The 17489-nt window shown below is 36.4% G+C and overlaps 1 protein-coding gene across 1 annotated transcript in view; it reads left to right on the forward strand.

Annotated features, from left to right (window-relative positions):
• LOC142334916 (protocadherin Fat 4-like) overlaps window positions 1–15337 on the forward strand; it is a 209085-nt gene extending 193748 nt beyond the window's left edge. The window contains exons 29-32 of the mRNA XM_075383244.1: window positions 31–270; window positions 2193–2405; window positions 11971–12081; window positions 15164–15337. Coding sequence (XP_075239359.1) covers window positions 31–270; window positions 2193–2405; window positions 11971–12081; window positions 15164–15176 — 577 coding nt within the window. The 3' untranslated portion in view covers window positions 15177–15337. The remainder of the gene's footprint in view (window positions 1–30; window positions 271–2192; window positions 2406–11970; window positions 12082–15163) is intronic.
• The last annotated feature ends 2152 nt before the right edge of the window (window positions 15338–17489 follow it).

Here is a 17489-nt window from a genome sequence, read left to right on the forward strand (position 1 = left end):
TTAGTGAATCTTACGCTTTTTTATCTGTAGGTCTCAATCAGATCAGTCACAGCGACACCATTGGAGGTTGCCAGTGGGCGGAAGAGGAGAATTCTCCCCCGCTATCCCAGGAGTTGCCCCTCTCAACACAAAAGATAGCACTAATGTCAATGGGAGGACTGGCCAGGATAAGCCAGATGCAGGCGAAGAGAGGTCAGTGGCCCCTCATTTACGCTCTGGTGGAATATTGGTCAACAATGGCACCACAAGTCAACATGGACACCAATCATGGTAGTAATTATATTCAATTATGGTCTTCTGTTTTGCTATTCGGGTGAAGATTTTCAACTATTTAATAAATTCACTGAATGTGCTGAAATATTGTCATTAATTAATTACATAAATTTTAACCCCTTTTCAGATGAGTTCTTAAACACCTTTCCTGGAGCATTTAATGCATAAATTCAAGAAATTTTCAGGGCATACCCCCGTGAGATTAGGACGAGCATATCTCAAGAATCTGGGGCGTTCTTGCAAGAATCTATCAGATCTGGGGTCTTTTCAGAAAATTCTATTTAAAATTATTACAATTTTTGGTGGGCAATTGAATAAAAACGATGCAACGGTGGGATTAATAGGTGGAGTTTCGGGCTGAATTTGATGAAAGACAAAGGGGGTAATGAGGAGTGAGTTTCATTAAAGACGGAGGGGGATAGAGGGGGGTTATATATGGTGCTTTATGGGTGTCACTAAAGTTTTAGTTTTCATCTTGAGATCATTAATTGCTCTCAAACGAAGTTCGTAGCAATTATTTTAGTCCTGTCGGTCTTTTTTATGCGACTTTTCGCTTGACCGATTTTTCGTCTGACCCCTTTGACTTTGATTTTTTAAATCAATTTGAGGGTGGTTAAAGTTCAAAAAGTTCTTTTGCAAGACCTAAGTTTTTTATGACCATTTTCAGAGCTACAAGTTTTGGTTATCCAAACAAAAAAACGCAAATTTATACTAATTTTCAAAAAAAATTTCAAGTTTTTTTTGGAAAAATTTTGTCATTTTTTAGGTTTTTCAGCCCTAGTTGTGACGGAACTTCCTCTTTGGTTTGATATCATGTTACTGCATAGGTTCTTGTGGTAATAGAATGGAGTTCAACATTTTAACATTACGAACATTAGAAATTTTTTACGAAACTTGCATTTTTTAAATTTTTTTAGCATTTTTTGTCCCTATTCAAGTTTTTTCAGCCTCAGAAATACCTCCTTTAGGGTTTGATAATAAGTTACTGGAAAATTTTTATTGGCCATGGATTAAATTTCAGCTTTTCAATATCACAAACTTTAGTAATTTTTTGATAAAACTGGCAATTGTTTCAAGTTTTTTGAAAAATTTTAGGTTTCCCAGCCTCAAGAGCCAAGAAGCCTCCACTTGTTGCATAGTTGCCGGTTGTTATGGAATGTTTTTCAATATTATAACATTTCGAGTTCAAGAAATTTTTGAAAAAATAATTGCAATTTTTTTTAAAATTCTTGAATATTTTTGACTTTTTTTATATTTTCCGGTACCATGGTCCCAGGGACCTCCTCCAAGGCTTGATAATAAGCTGTTGCTTATTTGCTAGAGTTAATGAAATGGTTATCATTTTTGTAAGGACTCAAGTTTTAGCAATTTTTCTATAGAATTTAAGTTTTTTCAATTTTTCGGTCGGAGAATTATTACCATGTTCCAAGTTTATGAATCTTTACGAGCCAGTGAAACTATTTAAGGCTTGAAATAGGATACTGAATATTCGCTTGAGACAATGAAGTAGTTCTGAGGATATTAATCTCACTCAAACTCTTAGAGCCTTTCAGAACTTACTAGCGACTCACAGAAACTGTTTTGCAGACGTTATGGTGTGAAGGGCGGTTCTTAGAAGTTGACCAGCCCCTAACAACCCCCCAACCCCCCCAACATCCCAACATCAGCCCCCTCTCACTTCAACCCCCCCCCCCCCCCCCTGTTGCTCCCCATCAGCCCCCAGGTGCAACCCCCCCCCCCCCCCCCCCCCAGCTGTGCTCACCTTACGCCCCTTCAATTAAGCTAAAGCTAGACTCACTAAACCGTGGCTAGCTACTGAAGAAGCCAACCGCTCACCGGTCGTTTGAGAGCAATTCGCCCGGCGTTAGTCGATTATGTTTCTTTCTTGCATCCAGAGAACTTCAGTAACTTATTTTCAGGAGAAGCTTGTCCACTCCGGGCAACCGAGCACGTGGGAAGATGCTTCAGTCTCTGGATTATGATTCTGGACTGGAGGACAATTTGTCTTCCTCCTTTAAAACCCTGGGCAATGAATTGGTGGGAGACATGGACATCGGGGCTCATTTGGGGGGAACGATGAAGCGAAGAAAGACTGGTAGTGGATCTGCAACGAGCTCTTCCTCGGGAACCAGGTTCAATATAATTCTGAGTGAAACAAAATTAAACTGAGTTCCCAGGTTGCCCAAACTTGGCGAAGCCGTAGTACGGAACCGTATAAGTCTTGAATGAAAACTGTAGGTCCTTCCGTAGAACAACCGTAGTAAGTTTTATAAGTTACATTAAGGCTGTATCAAGATCAATAAGGCGCCGTACTAAGGCCTTACCAAGTTTATTAAGGTGTCTTTAGTAATATAGTAGCCAGGCAGCTGTTGGAAAACTGAAAAATGAAACAGCAATGAGGTCTATATTCTAACGCACTTGAAAAAATAATGCGAACTCACGGTTCGCCGAAATAACGCTACAAGGTGACAGAAAAGAAACAATTTTTCAAAAAAATTATATGTAATAAAAACTATAGGCTTTCAACTAAAACACAGTAAACTGATCAAATTGCTACTGCCTATTGGACTTTTCCTTACTGCGGCTCAGTCAAAAGACTACAAAATAACAACAAATTCAGGCGCATCTTAAAATTTTGCACAAACATAGTTTTGATACCAAAAATAAATGATGAATTATTGAGTTATAGTAGCAAAATGACTTAAAATATCAACTGAAAATATTAGATAGATTTTTAATATTTCATTAGTAAGGAATTAGGACCCTTGAATATATAGACCCAGTCATAAGACTTCAAAATAACAGCAAGTACCGGCAAAACTCAAGAATTCATTTAAAATTTACGCAAACACTTTGGGAGCCATAAAATTTAAGAGCTCAACTCAGAACACCCATTGTTTAATGCTTTGTTTTCATTTTAGCATAAAAGGGACCTCTCATTAACATAAACACACTAAATGAAGACAGATTTGGGACGAAGTGAATTGTAATTGGGACAAAGAAAACGGAAAAAAATACTTGAAAACGGAAAGAGTCAAAAGACAACCCAAATTTTTTTTCGTTTCAAACATAAACGATGAGACAAAAATTGGTCCTGCTACCTTAATGGGGCTGTTAAAACTTTTTCGCCATTAATTGCGCAATAAATGTTTTTGGCAAAAAAATTTAATTTATCAAAAAGTAAAGGCTATTTTTCGAAAAAAACCAGAACAAATTAGTGAAAGGTCGCTAAATTGTCAGTTCTGGAACAGTTTCATAGGTTCCAGGAGTAAAGAAAAGATCTCATGGGTGTAAATTGAGATGTTGTCAGCGATTTTTATTTGTGTACTACGGGTAAATTTGCACAAAGAAGTAAAGAAGCATATTTGGTGCCATTTTCTCATGAAAAATGAAAAATGTTTCAAAGCTTCAAAAGTGTATGCGAAAACTTATCTAAAAAAATTGGTTCAAGCATTTCAGCAACTCTTCTTTATCTTTAGATTTAAAACGACGAATACGACTACCTATTAGAATTTTTTATCGATTAGATTGCAAAATTTACGACAAATGTGAACAAAACAACGGAAGTGAGCCTAACGTTCACGAAAAGCTAAACCTCCGTTACTCCTCCGTTGATAAAACTTGTATATGTGGGTTAAAAATCATTTTCTTTTTCAATTCTTTTCGAAGCAGGATGGCCTGAAGCTGCTGAAAAATTTAGTCGTAATATGACCGTAGTTCTTTTTATGATCACCACTTGCATTTTCAGCTATTGCTGCTGGCCCTTGTTTACTGCCTACACCACAATTTTTTAGCAACGTTTTATTGTTTTTTATTAGTTTAGTGAGCATTTCTTGTGGAAAAAACTACCCTTTAAAAAATAGAAAACTTGATGCGGCCAATTACGGAGCTGTACTAAGATTTATAATTTTTTCGGCGTTGTGAACCTCGTAATCAGCGATAAAAACCATTCAAATAGTCTTAGTGTTTGAATTTTTTTTTAAAAAAAGGAAGAAAACAAAGAAACCAGGCAGTGCAGGTATTTTGTACGGTGCCGTAAAAATTTGATACGGCCGTATATCATGCCGTACTAAGTTTCATAATTTCTCTACGGCGCTGTATAAGCCCTAGCAGGTTTTCGAAGTTTTGTCTAAGGTGGGCAACCTGGATTTCTTTGATTTGTCATAGACAAGAGCAGCCAAAACCCTCGCCACAACATATGGTTAGATAGCTTTTTGTCTTTGTTTTTGTTCTAGCACTTTTTCAGAAACTATTTTATCACAAAAAAAATCTCGTGGAAAGAATCACGTCTAGAATAAATGCGTCAAATAATTTGCACAGTGAAACAGAAAAAGTCACATAAACAAAACTTAAACAGGCAACCAAACATTTTAGATATGCGTCTGCAGATAATTTTCTCACCACTCATCTAGAAACGAAATAACTTCACAGGTTTTTATACGACAGGTTTTCTAATATATCACAGGTATTAACATGAGAAAGCGTATTTTGCTTTTACTAGATAAAAGTTGACCCAAAGCGTTGATCAGTTTTTAAAAGATGCCTCTTGGACATTTGGTATTAAAACATTTTGAGATCTATCTAAAAACAAGCATAAAAGTTGGTTTCAAGTAGACAACGCTTAAAAATCGAAGTAGAGCAACAATTTATAAATATATATCCGTACTTTCTTTATTGCAAATTATGGCAGCCACTCGTTTCCCATTTTTCTAAATACATAAAATATCAAGTTTCTATTTCCTCAACAAATGGTTTATCTGTAACAATACATCGAATATGTGGTCTCAGTTCAGCTAGCGATTTAAGTTTTCCTCTTTTAGGCGCTTTCATAACCGAGTACACAAGTAAAATATAATCCTCGCAAAATTTTTAAACATCGACAAATAAATAAAAACTAGCTGGGAAATTACATAAAATTGATTGAATTAGGCTATCAGCTTGAAAATCAATTTCAATTTTTATTGTTATGAACTAAGAATAGGTTGTCCAAACAATTAATCAGACAGGTAACGAATTTCTTCATGGATTTTGTGGTACAGTACTACATTTCATTCTGGGGCTAATGATTTGGTATAGCAAATCAAGTTATGTAGTTATATTTAATTTAGTTCATTTTCTTTCGCCATTTAATTTAGTCATAATTTGAGTTCTTGTTTGAAGATCAAATCTTAAATTTTCACGTTTTACAATTTGTTTATATCCTGTGCCTGTTAACTTTGTTGTCTGTTCATGTTGTTCATGTTGTCTCGCGATCTTGAGTTGCCGCAATTGGAATTCAATTGTCGTGATCAAATTGTTGATCAATTTTAGTTATTTTAATTTCATTTCAGTCTGCTCAATTTCTTAATTCAAATTAGTTGTCTCTCTCTTAAACTAGATTTTGCTCCACCAAAGCAATAAAGTGTATCAAACAATTTTGATTCCTATTTCGCTAAGCGAAATACCAGTTTAATAATAGAACTAAATTCCGCTCCGCCAAATCTACGCGTATTCTGTATTCAGAATATTGAATCGTTCAGCTACACAATTAATAGTGAATTCGCCCCGCGTATTCAGCAATTAATTTGAAATAGTAATTGAATAATTCGGCACCGCGAATCAACCCAGATTACAGATTGCGAATCTGTATGACATGGCGCAGTCAGCTCGTGAATCTAGAAAAACACCATTTTCGATAGAGCCATTTTGGGAACGCCCAACGTCGGACCCACCAATCAGATGGGAAAAGGGCGGATTCAAGTAAAGATTGCGATTCTCGCGCGCGAGAATATCACACTGGACACGCTACTGCAACCGAAACCAACGATGGTACGATTACCAGCTGAACCAAAGTACGAGATGCCAATTCAAGATGCAACACATGAAACGGAGAGAGACCGTCAGATACGTAACAGCCAATTGAAGTTGCAATGGGACTTAAAATGTCAAAAGATAACAGAAGCGGGAGTACTATGCGGAGAACGACCATGGCATCTTTGTGATCAAAAATGTGTGTCTCTTTTGTATCTTAGCATCGGTACAGAGGGAAGATGCTTACTAACACAAAAATTCCCTCAGGACAATATTTATGACCTGACTACACTCAAACTTTGGGAAATGATGGAGATAGCCTTTATCCGCCCAAGAAATATCACCTTCGATCGGTATGTACTCTTCTCACGGAAGCAGAAAAAGGGTGAAACGGTAGAACAATTCTAGAGCATTTTGAAAGAATTGGCGGAAAATTGCGATTTTGAAAATCGTGAGGAGGTGATCATCAGGGACATTTTCATCACAAACATGTTGGATGATGATGTTCAACGCGAACTTCTCCGCGACACAGTTGACCCCGCAAGAGCACTTAGTATTGCAGCCAATAGGGAATTGGGCCATCGGAATCAGCAGAGAGTATCATCAAATAACGGTGCAACTGGCAATACGGTGAATGCAATACAAACATTCAATCGATTTCGCGGCGCGAGTGCACGTGGAAATCAATCAGGCAGAGTAGTAGCTAACCGTGCAGCAGTTGGTCAATGTAGAGGTTGTGGCCAAGCTTGGACAACAACGCACCGCCAGGTTTGCCCTGCTATGGGTAAGAAATGCAATCATTGTGGTTTGCTCAACCATTTCGCCAAGGTATGTCGAAAAAATCTTAATAATGCACGAAGTTCACGTCAAAATAATCGTGTTAACAATGTAGAAACTGCTGAAACTACAGATCAAAATACAAGTCAGGAAAATCAAAACGTAGATTATATTAATTATAATGAACATTTTAATTCTGACTATGATTCCTCGACAATTACGTTGCGACAGTATAAAACGTTAGATCACCGCCAATAGCGTTGCAAAATGTGACGATAACCATCGGCAACACAGATTGTCACTTGTTCCTTGATTCCGGTAGCAGTTGTACGATTATCAATATGTCGCTCGCCAAAGAAATAATGTATAACTGTGCACAACCACAGTGGTAGGAGAAAAAACCATTAGAATTAAAGTCTTTTTCTAATGATATTGTAGAAACTCTTGGCACTTTAAAAACGCCAGTTCGATGTAATGATTGGAAATTTCAGAAAGCAAAAATCACGGTTGTAGCTGATGGTTTTGGTCCAATTCTCGGACGAGATCTCTTTGAAAAATTAGGCATAACAAAATCACAAAAACCTTGCCCGAATAGGAAAATCAAAATATCACACCGTCAATTCAAAATTCCACAAAAATTATCAATTTACACATCAAAAAGGAAGAAAAGTGCCAATTCATCTGCAACCAAAAGTGAAAATCGAACTTGAAAAATTGCTAAACGAAGGACATATTGAAAAACTCACTAATTGCTCTGATCAGTTTTTTTTAATTCTCCAATATTCATTACGGTCAAAAAGGATCAATCAATCAAAACAGCATTAGATTTCAAAATCCTGAACAAAGCTATTCACAAAAACAACAATCAAATGCCGAATATAGACTCGCTAATTCAAACGATTTCTCAAACACTGTCAACCGCGCCGCAAGAGCCGGTTTATTTTACAACTCTTGATTTGCAGTACGCATACAGCCAACTCAATTTACACAGTGATACGGCCTGCCATTGCAACTTCAGCCTCGTAAGCGGGGATATGACCGGCACATATCGGGATAGCTCTCCCTCATGCAATCAAAGATGCCTACGTCGAAGCCATACATGCTACTCATCCTGGAACATGGGGGATGACAGATAAAGCAACCCACGCATGGTGGCCGTACATGCACAGTTACATAGTCACAAAAACGGCAAAGTGCAATCCCTCTGTAAAAATTGGTAAAAACTTAAAGTCAATTATTCCTGCTAATAAAAGGGGACCATTAAAGTTATGCAAATTTCCAAATGAAGAAATTCAACTTGATTTTGGAGGACCAATTTAAAATGAAAAAAAATCAAGAGATTTATTTTCTGGCATATATAGATCGATTTTCAAAATTTCCAACAGAGAGTGATAAAGGAGCACGGAAAAAGAGATGTGACTTTTCGTAATTTAGATTTGGCTAAAATTGGCACAAAGGCCGGACTCAAGTGTATGTAAATCGACGACCGGAATTACAAGTGTATGTAAATCGACGACCGAAAACACTAACGGGAAAGATTACGGAAGATCTTATTAGTCATCATGCAAAAGAGTCCAGAAAGAAGTTAGAAGGAGGCAAACGAATGAAACACCGGAAATTAGCAGACGATACTAGTGCAGTCTCCTCGATACATTCAAATGTAACTCGAGCTCTTCGAGTACGAATGCCCACCAAACCAAACACTTATAACAGCGCCAAACAAACAGTTATAACAGCGCCACCAAAGCCCCCAGCAGAAGCAACAAGTGATTTCGGGGTGCCAATGGGAATGCCGTCGTCATCCATTGAAATCGCGGAGCCCCCTAGTAGACTAAAACGGAAAACTGCTACCCAGGCTTCAGCGGCACTGAAAACGTCAAAAAGACAAAGTTCAACGCCCTCAGTAACTGCGTCAGAAGAATCAATTGCGTCTGTGCAAAATTGTCCATCCACAGCTTCAAGTTCTAGTGCAACCTCGCGAAACAAAAGGAGACAAATTATTAAGCAAACACAGATCCAAAACAGGTCCATCATTTCAGCTATAAAGACGGCCGCAGCTCAAAGTCAGCACGACGAAACAGACTTTACAGTTGGTCCATGCTCCCCTGCACAGTCTTACCCCACACAGTACTATATTTTGCCTAACTACGAGGGACCAGAGGCCTCAATGACGGTCGGCGAGGCGGAAAGATTTTATGAGAGTGACAGTGATTAAAACCTGCCAAACGATAAACTTTTTTAACTAAAACTTTCTGAAATGAAAACATTATAGTATCAAATATTGTAACTAGTACATATGTTATTAATTTTATGATATATAACTTCGTCATTTATTTTGTTAAGGGGGAAATGTGGTACAGTAGTACATTTCATTCTGGGGCTAATGATTTGATATAGCAAATCAAGTTATGTAGTTAAATTTAATTTAGTTCATTTTCCTTCGCCATTTAATTTAGTCATAACTTGAATTCTTGTTTGAAGATCAAATGTTAAGTTTTCACGTTTTACAATTTGTTTATATCCTGTGCCTGTTAACTTTGTTGTCTGTTCATGTTGTTCATGTTGTCTCGTGATCTTGAGTTGCCGCAATTGGCATTCAATTGTCGTGATCAAATTGTTGATCAATTTTAGTTATTTTAATTTCATTTCATTCTGCCCAATTTCTTAATTCAAATAGTTGTCTCTCTCTTAAACTAGATTTTGCTCCGCCAAAGCAATAAAGTGTATCAAACAATTTTGGGTCCTATTTCGCTAAGCGAAATACCAGTTTAATAATAGAACTAAATTCCGCTCCGCTAAATCTACGCAAATTCTGTATTCAGAATATTGAATCGTTCAGCTACACAATTAATAGTGAATTCGCCCCGCGAATTAACCAATTAGTTTGAAATAGTAATTGAATAATTCGGCACCGCGAATCAACCCAGATTAGATTGCGAATCTGTATGACAGATTTGCAGCTCATTTTTGATATTAAAAAATAATTTTGTGGCCCAAAATGTTACTTTAAAAATTGCTTCGCTTTGCGCTATCTGAATCTTATTTCGAAATATTTACTTAAGTTTGCCTTACCAAATCTATCAGATCAGAAATACTCGACTAACGGATTACCAAATTGAACTTCATGTATTTGGTTATTTGTATATTCAAATCTCAATGATGCGCGATTAACCCAAAGTCCACAAATACAGACTCTCAGAATAATTTAAAAATGAATAAAACAGTTAAAATCAAAAACTTATGATTTATTTCATGAAAAGGCGTAATATAACAGATTGGCGCTAAACTTGTATACATTTAATCAAAGGCAAAATTCAGTGGAGGAGAAAAACAAATTTTTGTGAAAAAATTGGGAAAAGAAAAAAAACAAAGAAAGATAGAAACAAGCTTTAATTTGGTGGGATACTTTTTTGGCAATGTAGATGATGTAAATAAAGGCAATTGTTTGTTTATGCACACATGGGGAAAAATTTCACACATGGGGAAAAATTAATACATCTAACAAGTTGTCAATTTTTGTGTGACAGCGTTAATTGTTTTCGATAATCCTACAAAAAGGTTAATTGAGTCAATATTCCAAGCGAAAATGATTTTAAGAAATTATTTTCTCCCTTTCTGCCCTACTATGGGATCTGGAAGAAAACCTTACAGAGTATAGTTAGTTCCAGATACTTCCAGACAATGGTAAATCTTTCTTTTGGGCATAATTAAAATTATATAATGGTCCTCGAATCGAAAATGATTTTTTTAAATAGTCAAAAAGAATTGGTTTTTAAAAATTTTAACACCTTACAAAACCTATTGAAGCTTGCGCGATTTTTTTTAGTTTAAGCCATGTATGAAAATCACATCATTACTTTTGAACGAATCAGCTCTCATTTCACAAAACTAAGCGAAAAGTTCGAAAAAAATCAAACCAGGATGAGAGAAAAATTATGCTGTGATAGGTAAAATTCTTTTGTGTTGACTATCTTGTAAATTTTGATTGAATATCATTAATTGTTAATAACTTTTCTATGCGATTGTAAAACTGAGCGCTCCAAATCTTAAACAGAACATCTCAAACAAATACACAGCGTTTGTTTAGAGTCTAAAAAGAGAGAAAAAGTGGTGAAAATTGCTATAAAAATCTGGTTTCCCAAAAATTTTAGCTGCGTTTTCAAGAGTTGAGTTGGCTGTAGATTCGACGCGTTTCAACGACATTGCTTTTGTTAATGGCTTTTTTGTTTAAGAAGTTTTTTCAGTTATCTTAAGCAACACTAATTAAAGTATTAGTTTCAAATCCGATTTCTTCCTGTTTAAAATTTTTGGTTTTCCTTTCATTTTATCAAAAAAGTACCCATAACAAGGTTATGTAATGTTCATATATCAGCATCCTGTCAATATGTTGGGCTAGCCGTTACATAATAAGACCAATAAAATTAAATTCAAGCCGAAAAATTTCTTGCACTATTAGTTCTCAACCAATCCTTATAATGCAGTCAGTAGATATATTTTTCAGGTGTTCCAATTCCGAGCAATCACCAATCAGTTTAAAAATTCTAAAGCGCACTTCCTACTTCTAATCAAAAGAAAAGTTGCTGAAAATGAGCGAATGGGACGAGAAGCATCACACTAATTTCAATCAATCAATATGGCAATCAAGCGCGACAATATTTATGTTCAGAATTTGATTAATTTTTGATTGTCTTGAAAGTTAGATGGTCTTGAAAGTTAGGTTGCTCTGGTGCGATGCTCTTTACACATGCTACAGTGATGCTTCTGTATGTAAAAAATATGCAGAATTTCAAGAAAAGCAGACGGAAAAAAAGACTTCTGCTCGACAACGAAATGAAACAGGCCTCGACCAATAAATCATCTCAGCTTGACTATCGATTTATAGAACCATCGGGAGGCCAAGCAGATAATTTGACCCATAAAGCATATGAAGAGCTTGATTGTGTTATTTTAGTCCCTAACCCCTTCCCGCACACACAAACACACACACGTTAAATTTTCTGAGTACTCTAATAAGTGGAGGTCTAAACTTGGGTCACATTCCTTCGGAGAAAAGGAAGCAGTTCCTTCCTCACACTCGTAAACCTCCACTGGTAACTTAAGATCTCCTGAGAAAATGCTGTAATTGTTTAGAGGCTCTGCTGGATCCTCGAAGGGGTCGAAGAGAGGAGTGACAATTCCCAAGCTAGAGGCAGAGGTCATTGCTGAGCAGATCCTGATGAGAGCCAAGCTGGCCGATGTCTCGTGAGCCAATTTTGTATTCTTGCTCAAATCTATCCTTCTTTACTGTATTGCTTTTTTTCTGCCAGTAATATATTTAATAAAATTATGTGTTGCGAGAGTTCTAATAAAAGTGTTGCGATTGTTCTACCTGCATAAAGCCTTAGAGACTGCAGAAATAATTTATTTGTATAGCTAACAGTGAATTATAAGCAGATATGAAATAATGCAGCAAAGTAACCTTGAAATTGGTTATTCACCATCGTCTATTCAATGAACATCATTGCCTACGTTAAAAGACCTGTTGAGACTCTCGCGCAATTGTATAAGCTATCCTTTTAACCTTCCCCAGGCCTAGACCTCGACTTATGATAAGACTTTAAAAGTCTAGTAGGGGGGGCCAATATTGACTATAATTACACGGTCGAGGTTCCTAGTTAAAGTCGAGCTAATATCTTTTCATGGGTCGAGCTAAAGTCTTTTCATAACGAAGAAAGTCCAGCTAAGGTCTTTTCATGGGTCCAGCATTAGTCTTTTAATAACCAGCAAAGTCGAGTTAAGGTCTTTTCATGGGTCCACCATTAGTCTTTTCATGAGTCTGTTTTTTTTTCAAAATTCAAATTTTTTATATTTGTGTTTCCTGCTTCTGCACAGAGAGAAGCAGAACCGGAGCAAGACTAAATAGTTTTGCACCAGAGCAGTCCAACTTAAGAATCAGCTGGAAATCTGCCAAAAGCCTTAAGAATTTTGTCAAATCTTAAGATAAAGAGTTATTTCAGATCGAGCATATTACCACATTACTTGATTCAATGAAACCAGCTAGCTTAAGAGTATTGATCCTAGTCCCATTAGCCTTGAAAAAATTTTGGCGCTATTCAGTTTGTTTTCCTTCCCCAAATTATGAGCTATCTTTTTAAAAAAATAATGCAGGTTTTTGAGGTATTTTTCGTTATTTTGCATCGTAAAAGGTGCATGATCATATTTGCTGACTACGTTATATGCAATATTGCACGCAAAACGTTAATGGCAGAAAAACAGACTTATGAAGAGACTAATGATGGACCCATGAAAAGACTAATGATGGACCCATGAAAAGACTTTAACTCGACTTTGTTTGCAAACATTGTGTCGAGCTTAAGTCCAGCACAAACTTTGGGTCAAGCCAAAGTCTTTTGTAAAATTTTGGGTCCAGCTAAAGTCTTTTCATAACGAAGAAAGTCCAGCTAAGGTCTTTTCATGGGTCCAGCATTAGTCTTTTAATAACCAGCAAAGTCGAGTTATGGTCTTTTCATGGGTCCACCATTAGTCTTTTCATGAGTCTGTTTTTTTTCAAAATTCAATTTTTTATATTTGTGTTTCCTGCTTCTGTACAGAGAGAAGCAGAACCGGAGCAAGACTAAATAGTTTTGCACCAGAGCAGTCCAACTTAAGAATCAGCTGGAAATCTGCCAAAAGCCTTAAGAATTTTGTCAAATCTTAAAATAAAGAGTTATTTCAGATCGAGTATATTACCACATTACTTGATTCAATGAAACCAGCTAGCTTAAGAGTATTGATCCTAGTCCCATTAGCCTTGAAAAAATTTTGGCGCTATTCAGTTTGTTTTCCTTCCCCAAATTATGAGCTATCTTTTTATAAAAAATAATGCAGGTTTTTGAGGTATTTTTCGTTATTTTGAATCGTAAAAGGTGCATGATCATATTTGCTGACTACGTTATATGCAATATTGCACGCAAAACGTTAATGGCAGAAAAACAGACTTATGAAGAGACTAATGATGGACCCATGAAAAGACTAATGATGGACCCATGAAAAGACTTTAACTCGACTTTGTTTGCAAACATTGTGTCGAGCTTAAGTCCAGCACAAACTTTGGGTCAAGCCAAAGTCTTTTGTAAAATTTTGGGTCCAGCTAAAGTCTTTTCATAACGAAGAAAGTCCAGCTAAGGTCTTTTCATGGGTCCAGCATTAGTCTTTTAATAACCAGCAAAGTCGAGTTATGGTCTTTTCATGGGTCCACCATTAGTCTTTTCATGAGTCTGTTTTTTTTCAAAATTCAATTTTTTATATTTGTGTTTCCTGCTTCTGTACAGAGAGAAGCAGAACCGGAGCAAGACTAAATAGTTTTGCACCAGAGCAGTCCAACTTAAGAATCAGCTGGAAATCTGCCAAAAGCCTTAAGAATTTTGTCAAATCTTAAAATAAAGAGTTATTTCAGATCGAGTATATTACCACATTACTTGATTCAATGAAACCAGCTAGCTTAAGAGTATTGATCCTAGTCCCATTAGCCTTGAAAAAATTTTGGCGCTATTCAGTTTGTTTTCCTTCCCCAAATTATGAGCTATCTTTTTATAAAAAATAATGCAGGTTTTTGAGGTATTTTTCGTTATTTTGAATCGTAAAAGGTGCATGATCATATTTGCTGACTACGTTATATGCAATATTGCACGCAAAACGTTAATGGCAGAAAAACAGACTTATGAAGAGACTAATGATGGACCCATGAAAAGACTAATGATGGACCCATGAAAAGGCTTTAATTCGACTTTGTTTGCAAACATTGTGTCGAGCTTAAGTCCAGCACAAACTTTGGGTCAAGCCAAAGTCTTTTGTAAAATTTTGGGTCCAGCTAAAGTCTTTTGCAAAAAATCTGAGTCGAGCTAAAATCCAGAATGCCTTAAAGTCCAGCTAAAGTCTTTTCATAGCTCAAATGAGTACAGTATGGTCTTTTCATACCACATTTTTGTCGAGCATTGTCTTTTCATGAGTCGAGGTCTAGACCTGGGTCACAGATCTCACTGAGATCTTTTAAGATTGGAGACAAATTTTCTCAAATCTATAACAGTAATTTTCCGATCTTTTTAAATCTACCACAGTTTAAAGTTCGATTGAACTCTGCATTGAACTTGAGAAAAACAATGTATGGTATCATGGAGCGATCAATGGAAAATCGTTAAATTGTTTGATTTGCTCCAGATTTTTAATTAAGTACTTAATTTATGTACTTATTTTAAGTCCTTAAATTAAGTACTTATAGCTACTAAAAATTTGCATTTTTATAACAATTAGAACTTTCTTTTGGTTGGAGTTAAATGTGTTTCAGTACGCACCTATGAGAGTAACCACAAGCGCTGGAACCACGCAACCAAGAAAATATTTCATCTCATCTGAAAAAAATCAAAATTTTCATATCATTCCACAAAAAAACCGTTATCATGTATACGACTATCAATTGTACGTGCCAACTGTTCAGCTATAATCAATAATTCATCTCAAACTAATTTTTTCTTCGCAGAGGTGCTACGGCAATGCTCAAGTATTTTGAGGTCTTCTTTACTAAATAGGGAAAAAATAAACTAATTATCACTGTTAAATGCTTCTCTTCTAAAAGATCTCGAAAGAAACTTGTGGCAAAGAGTTTTTGTTAAAAGTTCTATCACGCAAAAGCAACCCGGGTTGACCATCATGAATGAAACTTACCAATCATAAAACGCCAGATATAGATTTTATGGAAACGTACTGAACATAAAATTTTTTTAATCTGGTTGACAAACAGTCCAAAAGGCCACCTACTGTTCCAAAACGTTTCTGCACATGAAATTTCAAAATTCGGTACTTTACTTTTGTTCTACCGTACTTACCATTAAACGCCATAAAAATGTTTATGAACCATTTTGGACATTTTGGTCGACCCGGGAATTCATATCAAGGCAGGAATGCTTGAAGCTTAAGTGTAGTCGTAATAAGACCGTAGGTCATTTGAAAAGCCGTCTTGCACTTTCAAAGTTGGTGCAGCTCAATTATCTGAGTCAATTGGTTTACTATTCATTGAATAATTAAATAAAAAGCAATTCCAAAGCACAATCATCGTTTCAAAACTGACGATACTAAAGATCAAGTAAGCAACTGTCGAATTTAGCCAACACCACTTGTAACAAAAACTCTTGGAACTTCCATAATAGATTTAGTTTTTGACTTTAGATGTTTTTGTTTATTCAACTAAAGCTCTAAGGGAACTTTTGCATTTCCAATTCAAGAATTTGGATCAGCAGCTTTCCATGATCTATATGACAATAGCCCGCCATAACAGTATAGTATCTGCTTTTAGTAGTAAAAGATGACATCAGTAAAGTTAGACAAGGCTGCAATCAAATTAATTTGCAGTTATTAGCCGGATATATCAAAAAAATGTTGTCAAACAAAATTCACGTGAAAATTAAATTCACTTGAAGGTTGCTACAGTTAACAAGAGCAATTTCTCACGGGAGATTTTACGAAAGACTCAAGTAATCTCTACTAAGGCATTATATTCTGTCATTCTTATAAATCCAACGAATAAGATTTAGATTGCAAGTCAAAAGTTAAGTAATTTTTTTCTATAGTGACTTCAGAAAGTGCAGCAATCGTTGTAAATGTGCTAAACACTCTTTCGTATCTTCAATTGATTCAAACTATATAAAGCAACGTCAATAAATATAGCAGAATATATACAGAGCAACGTATTGGCATTATTACGTACATAGCAACGTATTGATTCATCAATGATAGCAACAAATGGGTTTTTTAGACGGTAATTTTTGATGCTCATTTGGCCGGTATTTTGTCTGATTATGGATCAGTTCAACGCCGGTCACCATCTAGCGCCAATGAATCCAAAAAACGGAAAATTTTATATCCGAATCTTGTCTTATTTGATAGGTCTTATGATTAGATTTACTTAGAATTATGCTATTTGCATATTTTCTGAGCTTTGTACGTAAATTGGAACGATTTCTATGCGTATTTAAGTACTCGATTCTGATTGGCTAATTAAAATGACTAATTTTGATATATTACTCGCTTTACTCAGTAACATCCTCCGGCCCAGAAGAAGATGTTGGGAGAATCGGTAATAATTTCACAAGCTGGCGTACATGCGATCCGGTAGTCGTGCGCAGGACGGCGGAGCAGGGGACGCTGTCGGAACCGTAACAGAGTTCAGTGATCCGCGAAGTGGGGTAGTAACCCCTGGGTTGGTCTCTTCAACTACCCAAATCAAATCACCGGTCTTAAGGTGATGCTCGGCAGGCGTCTGCCAATTGGAACGTCGGTTCAGCGCCGGTAAGTACTCTTTGATCCGACGTGACCAAATTGTGTTAGCAAACGACTCTGCGCGGGCGATGATCGGACTTTTACGATGATCGAAATCGTCTACGCCAAAGATTGACGGAATTGCCGTTGCTTGGTTACCGATTAGGAAATGTTAAGGTTTTATTGCGCATAGGTCGGACAAGTTGGCGCTTACGGGCGTTAACGGGCGTGAGTTAAGTGCATATTCGACGAAACAAAAAGTAGTGTTCAAAACTTCTTCAGTGAGGCGGGTACCAAGGATAGTCTAAAGTGTTCGCTTAAAACTACGCCACAGCCTTTCCCAGATGCCAATTTGGTGT

This window comes from Convolutriloba macropyga, chromosome 2 (assembly GCF_964194025.1).
Source record: "Convolutriloba macropyga chromosome 2, txConMacr16.3, whole genome shotgun sequence".
NCBI lineage: Eukaryota > Metazoa > Xenacoelomorpha > Acoela > Convolutidae > Convolutriloba > Convolutriloba macropyga.